Raw genomic sequence first — 15,883 nt, 5'->3', positions numbered from 1 at the left:
AATTTGAAAATTTGCAACTTGAAAACTACTTGTCCAAAATATGGGGTCAACGATCGTACATGGGGTCAAAGAGGGGGGGGGGGTCAAAACTCTACATTTAATGCTTAAAATTCCTGACTCAAAACTTGACTTATTAATAAGTCGAAAAAAGGGTCAAAACCACGGTACGTATGTAAATACTGGTCATTCATTTATGTATACGTTCTGAGTATTTCGTGGTCGTTCAACTTAAGCATATTTTCTTTACAGTCATAACCCGTATTTTTCAGCTTCGTGTGCAGTGTCATATTAAATATACTGTATTCATTGACTTATTGGCAAACCGCTGGTGTATAGGGCTTTACAGATACTCGTAAATTTTTAATAAATGAAAGTTTGCCATTAAAGCCAGTAAAATTGCAGTAAAATATGTTCCCTTGCACGCCATATATCATGTTGAATGGATTATCATTCTCGATATCATATTACTTTATAAACAGTTCCACATTAGGCACACAAGTACAAAGCACACGCCTTCTTAAAATGTGACAATTAACTTTGATAGATTCAATTCGCAAGCCATTCTCATTGTACTGTATTATACGTGGTAGTGTCATACTTTCTTTTTTATAGTGTGGAATGCTAATATATAAATTTTACTGGTACCAATTTACAGTTATGAAGTCTTCCTTGAAAAGGATATTGTCTTTTATTGTGGCTAAAGATCACGCACATACTATCGTGATCTGTTAAGGACACTTTCCATTGATATGTTCACCCAAAAATCATCTGTCTTTTATTGTGGCTAAAGATCACGCACATACTATCGCGATCTGTTAAGGACACTTTCCATTGATATTGTTCACCCAAAAATCATCTGTCTTTTATTGTGGCTAAAGATCACGCACATACTATCGCGATCTGTTATAAGGACACTTTCCATTGACATCGTTCACCAACAAATCAGCTGTCAATCATACCACAGTTTTAATTATAAAGATCAAGGTACAAGGTCGGGGAAAAATAAACTGGTACTGTGATCACCAATAACCAATTAGCTGACGAGTAACTTTACTGGTAGGCTTCCTGATATAGCATATAATGTTTAGTCAAATGTACAAGTGTAGTTATTAGCTCTAAATGAGCAATGCCCGGGGGATGTTTCCCATCTAGGCCCACCTGTATCTCAAACTTGTAAAGCCCCATTTCAATGAAACGTTTAACAAATGTCATATTGAGCATATGTCTATCACTTTGTTTCATGACCTTCCTGATACAGCTAAATGGCAGTCATTTTTGTCGAAAAGATTCGCGATTTGCATAACACCGGAAGCTTAATATATAGAGCTCGCATTTGGGTGTACATTTGAGCGTCTACACCCAGGTGATTCTTGTAATGGGACCTTGAGCTTTGACTTTGACCTCTATATTCAAGGTCAAATGACCCGTATTGTTCAAAGTATATCTCTAAAATGCATGGACTGGTTTCAACCAAACCAGGCACAAATGTCAGATACTGTAGTCCAATATTGCACATCTGGTTTCGTGACCTTCATGATAATGACCAAATGGCGGCCATATTTGTCGCAAAAATTACAGAATATTTATGAGGAAGTTGAAAAGTTGGGATTATGTCTTCGAGAAAGACTTATTTAGCTTGTCATGAATAATTGTTGCATGAAACGCTTTTGATATAACATCAGCCTTTGTAAGTGTCAAATTAGAAAGAACTTACACTGTCTCTTATTTATGTTACCTATATTCTTTAATTTTATTTATGAAACGGAGAGTTATTTCAATTTCAATAATTACTTTTTTTATTTCGCTCGTGGCTGTCTTCCCTATAATTAATCTAATTATATCTCTCTTGGCCATGTGACCTTTTGGTTCAACAATGCATTAAATCTGTAAATCCGAGACTTTCTTCTGGCTTCTCGTGTATTCGAAGTGACAAGTATTTTAGTACACACAATGTGAACTAACATGTAATCCCTTACATAAAAGTGTGCAAATAATGGTTATTACCTTCGATCAAAGTTGGTGAATTTTTACTATAAAGGCAAATATGCTTGTAATTCACTTAAATAAAAGTGTATACATTCTCGTAGGGACAAGCATTATGTACGAAAAATGAAAATATTTTGGTCAAAACAGTTTTCGACACCCCTCCCCACAATAGTTTTTTTTAAATTTAATTCTTATAAGTTTAATATAAGGCCCTGGTCCCCGGTAGGATATCTACTTTGTTTTGTTTTACCTTGCATGGTCCGTTTATATGTTATCAGGTTATCTAAGGGACGTTTGGTCCAACATTCACATTGCTTTACCCATATCTGTTTCCAAAGACAAGACTTGTAAAATGACGAAAATCATGTTATTGAGCATTTAGGATAGAAATATAGGATCAAGTTTGTAGAAAGATTGTTCAAGGTTAGCTTCGTCTAGTGTAAAGCTATCATTAGTTGGAATGTTAGGACCAATGACATAAATATGTACCCTGTGTCTGAAATACCGCATTTGTCAGAAACTTCTTTTAAGATATTATATTTGTTATATAATTCGAGCACGTACAATTCATGTTTCCCTATAAAGCCTCCGAGACACATAAGGATCAATGAAGGCGTTGCATGCATATGGAGTAAATAACACGAACGTTGAAAGTAGAATGTAATCATGCAACAGATGCTCGTGAAATGATATCATCTCTTCCCCTTATCCGTATTCCACATGAGCCTAATTCAGTAAAGCCTCTCGTATCTCGAATAATCTAGGACATGTCCAGATAACGGTCGTGGGAATACTTTCCATTTGGAAAGCGGACAAATACATCGAAAGGTTCTTTGAATGTTGTTTTGTATTAGTTTCCATTGTGGTTACACCATATCGACAGACAAAATTATCTGTCATTAGTTGATCATTTAAAAGTTGTGTCATATTACCTTCTATCATGGTATGTTGTGTTGTGCTATGTTATGTTGTGTTGTAACAAACCATAACACCACATTGCATCTAAGTCTTATCCTATCGTATGTCATTACATTGCTGTACTGTTCTGTTCTGTACTGTACTGCACTGCACTGCACTGCACTGTACTGTACTGTACTGTACTGTTCTGTTCTGTACTGTACTGTCACTACACTGCACTGTACTGTACTGTACTGTACTGTACTTCACTGTACTGTTCTGTATTGTACTGTACTGTACTGCACTGTACTGCACTGCACTGGACTGTATTGTAATGTACTGGACTGGACTGGACTTAGGATGGGTCAGCTACTTAAGCTAAAAGAAGGTGACACAATGCATCATTACAGTGTGGCAACTGTTGACGGATATGTAACTACGTCACAAACCACTTCGTCTCCAAATGTTGGATATTATGAAATGTTTTTTTTTATATATATGCATACATTTTCGGTATATGATTGAAGATGAATTTCTAAGATGAATTCTAATTTTATATTTATAGATAAAGAATAGATTAATTATCGTTGCAAACATGCAGTATAGTGTATATTCTAATTGGAATGTAGAATCATAGTAGTATTACGTGCAATTTCACTTCAATCTGAAATTCATCAAAGTGAACAGAAAATATACGCAATGATGTACGTGAGAGATCAACTTAGATTGAAATCATCCATTTATTCTGCTGCAGAACAGTTAATGATTAAAGCATGATACGAGATATCTGTAATAATTAAGACCCGCTTTGTCTCGACAGAAGTAGTTCCCCGGTAATATGTGAGAGGAAGTGTGATTCTCTTGTATTTATCAGACACAAATGATCGGAATTCAGTACTGTGTATGAGTATGAATGCATCAAAGGCGATACACTTATTTGTATTCATATCACTTCTTTACCTTTTTGTCAGAGTAGAATAACTGGTGCATGACTTAAGCTTTCCTGAGGTGATATCGTTTTACTGTTAAAATTGATGAGAATGTCTTGAATAGTTTCCTTCATAAAACATATCAGGGCGTAGGAAAATTACTGAATATATTATAAATACCATATGATCATGTAACATGAATACAAGCAGGCCCACAAGAACACTAGCCTAATTAACCGTTATTGAGTGGACCCCACCGTAGTATGTTGTTCAAACACTATTATCAATCAGCTAATACATGAATTGTGACATTAATGATAACAGTACTATGCATAGCCTGATTATTTCATCACTTATTTGTAGTTTTTTTTCTGATTCATACCGTGATGTTATAAGTGAGAAAGCCATAAACAACAACATCAACAACAACAACAACGACATTGCTTTTACAGTATATTTATTAACGCCTCGAGCAACCTTCTCTGAAAAGCTGTAGATGTATTCTCTTGTTGACATGAATATTCTTTTAATAAATACGCTGAGCACATTGAAGTCACACATTATTCAGATGTCATACAAATTGGTTTCAGTGTTAATAATAGCAGAGAGGATAATATCACTACAATCTATGCATTGGGTATGATACCCATGTCCCGGTCCCATGTCCTCTGGAGTTAACGATCCTTCATTTACAAAGCTATTTTTCGACATTTTGCAAAGTGCTGTTATCGACGGGTACAAACATCAACATCGGTAATACATACATGACATGATACATGTCATGGTTTTTCATTTTGTACTGGTAGTATTTTTCTATTACAAGCCATAGCAATGAATTAAAATAATACATATGTGTAACAAAATGCATATACATGCATGTGCAGAAGCAAATTTACAATACGTTAACATAACATAACGTCTTTGAATTCATATTCCTTTATTATGATGTGCCATTTGTCAGAGCAAGTGTTTTTGTTTGTGGTGAAGATTCTGCTATTGTTATCTCATGTACTCTGCAGACTCTTTATGACAGACAATTAACGGTTTCCAGTAGAGGACAGTATTACGATAATACAATCTTTCTTGTGTTCACAACTGGTGCTAATTCTTTTTTTTGACGTCAATATGAAACCTTATTGTGTTCATCAATGTCTTCTCGCTCTGTTAGATTCGATATATCTTGTATTGAGGTATTTAAGTCTTACACAGTAGTCACATATATACTATACGTGGAAAGTATCCAGCATAACATTTTCAAATCAACAGAAACGAATCCTAGAATGCTTAAAGTGGTAAAATAATAGCCAAATACTAGTATATCAAAACTATATTATCAAGACAGATTGTTGTGTAAGATGTAAACAAAGTTATAAATAAAAGGTTCGAAAATGAATAATGTGGGACGGATGGTAAATTGAATTAATCCTTATCGTTAAACTTTTTATGCATTTGAATATTTTCTTTTTATTGATAGCATATTTGACCTAGTACGTTAAACTTACACATATAAAACGTGGGTTAGCCATATACAAATACCAAGTATGCTGTATCGTGAGTCGGTTATACTAGTATATATTCGGAATAAATCCAACTAGATTGAACTAACAACTAGAAAAACACACTGTAAAATAGCGGTAACATCAATATTGTTGTGATTCGAAGATATACATTTCAAACAAACCAGCTTATACTAGGTACAGATCATACACTTGTGTGAAACATCTACTTCATTATATCAATATAAACCTAAATTCCCTAGCCTGTTATAGATGGAACTCTTGTTTTAGAAAGTGAGTTAGTTCGTAGCTAGCTACATGGTTTAAGATATCTTTGTTATAAAGATAACATGAATACGGGTATTACTTTTTTACTTATTTTGGGATCGAGTTAATGTTGGGCAGACATATGTGTGTCGTGGTCTTCCTCTTCATGTGAGTATTTACCTTTCATTGCGATAAATGTAAGGTAACTACCAATTAGAATAACTTGTAACAAGGTGTAGACAACAAAATATGACCTATCAAATATACGCGAAATTTCTCGCCATTCGCGCAGTCGTCGTTCTTGGGTTTCCGGGTCTTTGTCATAGAACTCTCCTTGTCTTCCTTCCATGTCGTTGGTACAAGCTCCCTTTTGGCCATCGTTATAATCGTTACTGAGCTGCCTCATTATCTGTGTACCATTACGATAAGGGCCCAGTGGTACTTCTTCACTTCGTGAATTTTCAACACGTTGCCTATGTATTCTTATTCTGTATTTGCGAATACGTACTCTTGTACATGCGAAACTTGCAAGATACCTGAATGCCAGTGCTTTCAAACACTTGGGTGCTTCGGGACAAACGGGTCCTTTGAAATGCATATTTAATGTACACGCTGTGACAAATGCAGACATTACAGCCAGACCAATTGTAATGAAGAAATATCGCTCTGAAAAAGAATAACATTTGTTTGATTGTTAAGCAAGCATGCGTTTGAATGTTTATGATATAATCAAGCAAACCAAGCAAACAATAAGACTTAGTGATTCGAGCAATGTCTGATATCAAAATGATTATAGCGTGGTTATTTCCATGAGTTTGAAGGGAACATGTAAAATGCAAACATGCCTGCCTGCATCTCCTTCGTGTGTAAAATGCAAGCAAGTAATATCTAAATATTTCAAAACATCTTTGATATTACATGGATTCTTGCGCATTGTGTAAAACGTATGACATAAGATCTAAGTTTATGATCTTAACCACAACAAATAAGCAGTATACTCAAATTGATTATAAGGATTACTAAACATATGAAGCACAACTTTGAAGTAGGTAGAACTTACGGATATAAGGAACAACCTCGGCTGTCGGTGGCATGTAATCCGATATAACGGTGAGAAAGACAAACTGAGAGAGGATGCTAATAACACATAGGCTCACTCGTTCACCGGAATCCGAAGGAAGGAAAAACCCAACTGATATCAATATACAAGCCAAGAACGAAGGTAGGATGATATTGACGACATAGAACATTGAGCGTCTCTGTAGATGAATGGTATAGGTTACGTCTGTAAATGTTTGACCTGGACAACAAACATACTCCTCCGAATTTGTTTCTATTGGCATCTCCAGAACTTTCCATTCGCCGTTTTCGGTGAATCGTTCGATGTTACTGTGGACACTTTGTGTATAGTTGATAAGCCCAGAATGGTAGGACCAAGATGCGAATTTGAAATCACACCTCTGCTCATCGAATGGAAATAGTGTAGCATCTATAGTACAGGTACACTTCAGCACCATTGGTTGTAATGCCTGTACTTTACCATCGGAATATATGATTGCATCTGTATCAAAATGCCGTTGAAAATTCACCTTAACACTGCAGAAAAACACAGATACAGAAAACTAAATTAGATACGGTAGAGGTAATTAAATGTCTGAACGTTTCATTTTATCGGTATATCTACTTGTGCGCTGATGACCAAGCACAATCAAATTGATTCAGAAGAAAATTTTACCGGTCGCATTTTACCGGTTGAGGTAAACGAAGTTAAATTATATTTTAAAGGTCCGTGCCAGATTAGGATCACAATCGGGTCAGGAATACAAACTTTAAGTTGGTCGTAAGGAAAAGAATGAACATATCCTTACTACTCCATTGATAAAATAGAAAGGAACCATAGGCCTATAAAGCACCCAGAAGAAGAAATGTGTATATCAGAAACTTATCGCCATATTTAAAGATTCAATCGATTAAAATGTTTCTGTGTATTTTAAAACAACTAGAACTTCTTATCCCTCGACGTATGTATGTGGTGATCTTTCTTAGCCAAGTTGCCGAGTAATAATTTGTAATCGATTACATACTGTTTACTTGTTTCCATAAATTCTTGTATGGTGGCTTTGATCATAAGCATTCCAATAATTGTGTTCATCATTGCGAAATTTATCAAAAGACTGATTAGAAGCTACCGCTAATAACACTAATGGTTAATACTTAGCGTTCTGGACTAACAATACACACCTGATAACTCAGAGCTAAATGTACCATGAAAACAATATTCATCTAGTAATGTCCATATTTACTCAAACAATGGCTTCAAGTTGAGTTTGAGTTTTATTTGGGTAAAAATTGTACAAGTACATATTACAATACAAAGTATAAAAAATCACCAAGGATAACACATTAAAGTATTTTTAAAACACTTATTTCCAATGTGATCCTCCTAGGGGTATTCAAAATGCCGTGGCAACAATGATACAAAAAAAATTAAAATTTGTTACAGAAAACATGACAAAGTAACAAAAGAGTTATAAAATTCACATTGACTACACCCACAAAAAGTTTACATTCAATTTGACAGAAGTTCACACGAGTGCTATCCAACACCGTTGTTGTGTATTTACATAATTAAACACAATACAGACGGGCTTTTGAAAAGAATGAAAACGTTGCAACACTTACCTTCCATACAGTACTGTATCTGGTTGCCAAACTTCTGAAATTGGAATCTGTATTGTTCTTATGCCGTCGAAAATAAAAGGGTCCCATTGTAAGTATTCGTCTCTCCATTCCTAGTTTGTATGAGAAGAAAACAGTACAGTTTTGTAGTTGTTACATATTTAAACAAAAGTTTTAATGCGTATCATTACTTGTCTAAAGAGGCAAGCATGCCTGGATTTCGATAATGTTTTCTGGTACTGTTTCTCATCAATCTGAATTAAAGGTATTGATATAAAAACATGGGTAATATTCGTCTACGTACATATGACACTACAATATACTTATATTTATGCACAGCAATGCCTTTCTTGTCACACGCTGGGTCATTAAGCAATACCAATGTCTTGCACTCATGTCATCTATCGGAAAGGTTAACGTAAGATTTTCCTTCATCTGATAAAAGTTTTTTGATAAAGTAGATCTCTTACACTTAGGTGACTTAAAATGTCTTCTGCGTTAAGTTTGCAAACATACGTGTTATATGTTACATGTAGTTAGTAGTCATGTTTAGGCACATCATCACCTCCATGTCATATTCTCGTTCATTACTCAACACCAATGTCTAGCATTCATGTACACTAATGGCAAAGTTAACACAAGATGTAACTTAATCTCACAAATTTGATCGACAATATCTCGTGCATTATATCAGGCGCGTTAAAATGTCTTTTGAGATAAATTTACAGACACTGAGTAACGCCGCGCCTCCCCGTCACATTCTAATTCGTTATTCAAGACCAATGTCTAGCACTCATACTCTAATGGAAAAGTTAGCATGTAATATAATTTCTCCTTGTAAAATGTCTTTGTCGATAGCTTTTGCAATATGTGTGTTGCGACTCAAATTGTGGGATTGAATTAATTTTGCATTCTATTGTGTGCTTGCTATGAAAGAATAGTCCGTACCTGACCAAGCCAACTTTTCAGAGTTATAACTTGATTTTTCTCATCCTGAAAATGACAATAATGAAGTTAAATTACTTTCAGATATATAGCAAAATTGAAAGAATTACAACATTTTATATTGTAGTAGTAGTAGTAGTAGTAGTAGTAGTAGTAGTAGTAGTAGTAGTAGTAGTAGTACTAGTAGTAGTAGTAGTAGTAGTAGTAGTAGTAGTAGTAGTAGTAGCAGTAGTAGTAGTAGTAGCAGTATTTTACTTAGGTGTTTATACATATGTATTACTGTACATGTTCTATGCATGATGCAGGTAAATATTATTCTGCTAAGTACACAATCCATGTAATTTGTTGATGTAATACAATGTTGAAGGACATTTAATAACTTTCGTCCACTTGCGAATTAAGTTTGAAAAAAGGGGGGAAAAGAAAATAGTTAACAGTTACGTCTCACTGTACTTTCATTTCCTAAAGATATCATCATCTGGTTATGATGCATTACCGTTGTCGTAATTGGATTCATATCTCGGGAGAGGTATATATAACACAATACGCTACACGAAGAAAAGTGTCACTTGATGACGTCTCACCCTGTATTAATTACTGTTCATCAGACATGCACGAAAGACATGCACATTCATGTATCCTCATCCTCTCTCCCTCCCTCCCCCCTCTCTCTCTCTCCCTCTCTCTCCCTCCCCCCTCCCCCCCTCTCTCTCTCTCTCTCTCTCTCTCTCTCTCTCTCTCTCTCTCTCTCTCTCTCTCTCTCTCTCTCTCTCTCTCTCTCTCTCTCTCTCTCTCTCTCTCTCTCTCTCTCTCTCTCTCTCTCTCTCTCTCTCTCACAAATGATGTCTACACATGGTATTAGAAAGTGCTGATAATTAACGCTGAAAATTCGATGTTCATGGATAGATATAGGTTGTTGCGATAAATGTCTTCACTTGAGATACATTAATATATTAAGATTTTTGAGAAGTTTAATACAACTGGTAAAAAATAAGATCATGGCTTTAATTACAACATAGTTCGATAACCCCAAGTGGCTCTAATTATTTTAAAACTGTTTCGTGTTATTTTAATAGAACAATCAAGGAAACATGTTAAATTATGAATGTTTTCATCATGCTCACTTTAGAGACGTCACTACCAAAACACCAAACACCATACCCAGTAACGTCATTAACGTTTTGTGAGAGAAGTTCTCCGAAACATTTTAACATAATCTGTTGAATTCGGGATTCTTAAACTTCTAGTTCATCCTTCTATTGTACACGTATACGTCCACTGCAATAGTTGTATTCGACATTTTGTGAAGTTCATTTGTATTTATATTGATTTCATTGATACCTCGAGAAAAGAGAGTTGACATCGAATGCAGCCAATAAGCTATTTGTGATAAATTTGTCGCATGGCATACTTTCGAAAACAGTACCTCTAACTATTTTGAAATTTACAAAAGCACGTGCAAGATAACAAAGCACGACCATAATAAAGGTATCATGGTTATATTGTATTAATAACATTTACTTTATTCCTACCATATCGATAAGTTGTATAGGTGTCATACGATGATTGACCACAACCGGTGTAGTTTCATTCTTCACTGGACGAACAGGATACTTTGGATAAGCATCTAAAAGTGACTCCACCAACATTACACCCGCTGTAGATGAATGGATGGGCCCTGTACACCAAAAGAAAGTATAGTTTTAGGTTAAAATCACCATTGAAAATGCAGTGGTTAATATGGATTGCTTGATAGGTCAAATGTTAACACATCGTTCAATTTCCTGTCATAAACACTGTTTTTGTTATTTTGAAATTTGGCAATTTCATGTTGTTGTTGTTGTTGTTGTTGTTGTTGTTGTTGGTGGTGGTGGTGGTGGTGGTGGTGGTGGTGGTGGTGGTGGTGTTGGTGTTGCTGCTGCTGTTGTTGTTGTTGTTGTTGTTGTTTAACTACATTGCTTTAAAAATCACGAACGTCTGCACTACACTAAACCTTAGCAAGGATAACGTGTAGAGTGATTATTCTTCACACGTAAAGTATTTTTAAACTGAAGCCTAAGGCTTTGAGTCATAACCTTAACTATGTGTGAAGGTTATCATTCCTACTTGAAAAGATAAGAAAGACACGCATCTTGACAAAGTAGAACTCTATCCTTACATTTACAACTATACCATTTCATTATTTACCTACTCGGAAATCATTTAAATGACCTTATTTCGATAAGGAAGAAAATCACATCTTCATCATTTCCGAAAAGGAAGGCCATTAATGTTAAGTTGTTTTTCTGTTATTGAAGTCTTCTTAAATAAATGACCAAGACACTAATAGACTACGGAAGAGTGAGCATACTGGTATCAGACGTAAATATATGTAGCTAGTAATTCAATTCGGGTATCTTAAATGTAAGAAGATGACAATGGATCCTGGGGTTTAAGAGATGATAGTCAGTTAATGAACTGCACGACCCTGTAAAAGTAAATACCAAGAGCTTTACTAAATTTACCTAATTAATATTCTCATTATCAACAGAGATACTGATAATGCTTGATTTGTATGTGTGGGGGAGGGGATCCAATGACACTCATGCTCTTAGTATATTATACATATTATTCATCCTACAGGGAAACATATTCGTGTTCCATCTAATTTCATCGCATAATCTTACTATGTAATGACCATAAAGTTATATTATAATTCTTTTAATAACAGATTAATCTACTATGAAATCGTCCCAGACCGTGCATAAACCTGAATTTACATGCCATAAAATTGAGCAATTTGTAAATCGTGATGGATAACCTCAAATGGAAGCTACGTGTGCTCTTTTACCGTCAAGATTTGTTGGGTATTTTAATAAGATTTACGATTGGCTTTTATAGAAGCCATAGACATGGGATGACATAGTTCAGGTATTGACACACACCTTGAAATATATCAAGTAAGATTTGTACCAATAACAGGTTTTCTCGAGTGGAAAGGGGAAGGTACATGTAATGGTATAGTGTGGTAATACATCTATGGTTTTAACACGAGGGAAGAATCGTAGTAAACATGACGTTCATTATCTTTAATGTACATTTCCAAATCGGCAATTAAATAATAATACAAAAATTATTCGCACCTTCGGATTATGGGGAACGATTTACAATAAATTGCACACCTTATGGTCTGGCTTGCGTGACAAAAAGACTGCACACTTCTCATTTACTCAACATTAATATTTTGTAACACACATCGAGGGATAGCTATATAGAACGCAGGATGTGAATGAAATATTCATTATGGTTTTAACGAATTGCTATGTCTCAGGAGATCACTCTGTATAGAATTTCTTAAATCAGTCTATATCGTAGGCAGAAATGTCAGTGGGAGATTATTTCCACTGGTGAGGCGCGGTGGTTCATTAATAATTCGTTCGTAGGTTTTCTCTTAGAAAAGATCACAATATTTCTGAAAGGCAGTAACCCCGAGAGAGTCTTAAACAACCTTGACAGAACATTGATGCATCGTCATAGTTGAAATTGTACAAATGACAGCCTTCGTGGGTCTATTGGCCAGACCATATTCACTTATAGAGGAGACAAAGCATAGATGTAAGGGGCTGACACACTGACATGTCCATCTTGACCCTTCTCTCTTGGCTATTAGCATTGAAACACATAACCCATGGATCAAACATTTAAATTTCCAACATAAGGATTCCTTCTAAATGAAATGCTGTACTCTGTCTGGTTGAATTAGGCTAGAAATCTGATTATTTGTTACTAACTGTGCAGCTAACTAATATAACCAAATGATTGTACAGTTATGCAAATATTTGAAAACTATTTAGCTATACACGCTGTTGATTCATAACACATAATCATATAAATTGCCATGATATTCATTGTCAGTTTGTCCTTGAATGTGAAATATTACAAACAATTCTATTACTTTTAAACATAATGAAATGATGAGTCATGGTACATAGGCATATGACCTTGCTTTGTAAATTTACATCGAAAGATGTATAGTACATAATTACGTTTAAAATGAGACTTTCACAAAGTGGAAATAAGATGACCGTGTGTATACAACAAACCAAAAAACTTATTTGTCAGTAATCTCGTGTACAATGACAACTATTTTCTCTATCACAACGCATGATGTGTACAATATCTCTTGAATGTCGATATAAGAGCTTACGCATTCAATTTCATTTACTAACTAAAACGGAATAAGGTAGAGCCTCCCATTGTAAATGTTATGGATGTATCTTTACTTGATCTTGAGAATGACTTTATGCATTCATTGTCCATATCAAGTCTATACATCATACAAATATGGCCAGCACAAGTGAGTGTAGAGATTGAATCTAAAGGAAGCACTTTATGATAACATTGCTATTAAGAGCGTCCTAACAGTTGACATATTTACAGCAAATTGTAATCTAATCTTGATGTATATGCAAACATTTATGATATTATAGATAGTCCCTATCAAACCATCATGAACTTTCCAATTTACATGAACATTGATTGATTTATGAGTCAATCACTTACTCGACACATTTACCGGAATTTTTCATTAACAACTATAAGCAGTTAATTTTATTGTAAATCTTGAAATCTCATGACAGTAAAACTATTGATCAGAGCTACATTTAGAAAGACTGTCTATTTGACAATATAGGTCGGATTCGATGAACTGGTCAAGTATTTTAGTACATATATTCAATTATATATATGTTACATCCAGTCCGTGAAACTGCCCAATTCATGAAATGTGCAATGTAACTTTGCCCAGTTCATGAAATGGTATATACATTGTACCTTATGCAATTGAGAGTATAGATTACGATCTAAAAGGGCGAAATTAAATTTTTGGGGCAAGAGCTTTGAACTGGGGTGTTGATTATCGAACTGTATTAAAACACAAGCTACACTGAATTATAATAAAATAAGAATTGTGAAGTGATGAGTTTGTAAATACATTATAATAAAGTTGTTCGATTTTTATTCTATTTTGTGTGTGTCATATAAAAGATGCTCATTTCATGTACTGGGCATATCTTACCATACCCACTTCATAACCTGGGCAACACGATTGACTATTTCATGAACTGGGCAAAGTTATCTACCCATTTCATGAATTGGGCAATTTCACAGATAGGGTGTAACGTATGTATATATATATATATATATATATATATATATATATATATATATATATATATATATATATATATATATATATATATATATATATATATATATATATATATATAGTTTTGGTAGTACTGGAACTCTTTCTTGGGTGTAACTCGGAGTTTCACGCATATTGCGATCATCATCTGATGATCGCAATATGCTTGAAACTCCGAGTTACACCCAAGAAAGAGTTCCAGTACTACCAAAACTATTACGCTCTGCCACTGCGGTATAGAGCACTGTCTTAGCAGATTGATACTCACCGAGTTATATATATATATATATATATATATATATATATATATATATATATATATATATATATATATATATATATATATATACATATATATATATATACATAATAGCTATCATACATACATTATGTATGATAGCTCTCCAAGGTGATCGAGCACTCTACTTGGCGAAAGAAGAATGAAATTATATGTATTATATATATATATATATATATATATATATATATATATATATATATATATATATATATATATATATATATATATATATATATATGATATTACAATGTTATCTTCACTCCTATTTCATTTTTCATTTTTAAACAGGTTCTCTTAATTTTGATTTATATCAGTTATCTATTGGTTTTAATGGAATAATCACACTGTGCTAAGACGTAGTTAAATATTTAGGTAATAGTCAAATCATTAGAAATAAGGATGTATTCTTTATATGTCAACACACACTTTCGGTATAATAGTGAATCGTTAGCCAAGCACATCAAATTGAAGAAAACACACTCATGCATTAAGTCGGTCAAATCAAAAACATTTATTACGAATCGATACATTTTACATGATTACTGGAGGAAAGTAAAGTGTGTACATTGCAATATTTCTATTACATTAATTAGTTAGTGTGATGTTAGATGTTTCACATTGATTGTATTTTAGATGCGGAACAAAATTGATAGGAAAGTGAATGTCATTCCTCTTTGTCATGAATAATAGATGCTCAAAGTTGATTGTGATGACCTCTTGAAGTTAACATTTACGTTACTCCTGAGACCTGCTTTTGAATGTTTCTATAATGAATTAAGACTCTTTTGATTACTACATAAAATCGACCCACTGTAGGTTGTATGACAGTATGTTGTAATGTCACAGTGAAGATCACCTCTCACATTCACGATTTACAATCTTTATCAGATGTGCAATACATTTATCAGAGAGTTTTCTACCCATTGCTAGATGTGCAATACATTTATCAGAGAGTTTTCTACCCATTGCCAACACACTGCACTCATCAATATCATAGGTCAACATTTCTAACAAGACTATTAAAAGATCAGGTCAGAAGGTATCCAATTAACAGTATTGTTTTTATGTTTATATCCTTCCAAAATGTTCCCTTCTATATAATGATCAATGCCTACTAGAGATAGAGATATAACACTGCAATTAGACATTGTCATTATCTTATGCAATGGGCCGAACGTGAAATGGAGCTTGTGACGCA

General features: G+C 34.2%; 1 protein-coding gene across 1 annotated transcript in view; it reads right to left on the bottom strand.

Moving 5' to 3' along the window:
- Positions 1-4,295: 4,295 nt before the first annotated feature.
- Positions 4,296-15,883, bottom strand: part of LOC144443691 (neuronal acetylcholine receptor subunit alpha-10-like) — a 31,081-nt gene continuing 19,493 nt past the window's right edge. Inside the window, exons 2-6 of the mRNA XM_078133229.1 lie at positions 10,732-10,877; positions 9,203-9,247; positions 8,258-8,367; positions 6,636-7,171; positions 4,296-6,241 (exon numbers count right to left, since the gene is read on the bottom strand). Coding sequence (XP_077989355.1) covers positions 5,700-6,241; positions 6,636-7,171; positions 8,258-8,367; positions 9,203-9,247; positions 10,732-10,877 — 1,379 coding nt within the window. The 3' untranslated portion in view covers positions 4,296-5,699. The remainder of the gene's footprint in view (positions 6,242-6,635; positions 7,172-8,257; positions 8,368-9,202; positions 9,248-10,731; positions 10,878-15,883) is intronic.

Source organism: Glandiceps talaboti, chromosome 12, assembly GCF_964340395.1.
Source record: "Glandiceps talaboti chromosome 12, keGlaTala1.1, whole genome shotgun sequence".
Classification (NCBI taxonomy): Eukaryota; Metazoa; Hemichordata; class Enteropneusta; family Spengelidae; genus Glandiceps; species Glandiceps talaboti.
The sequence above is the reverse complement of the archived record's forward strand: the minus strand, read 5'-3'. Positions and strand labels throughout refer to the sequence as shown.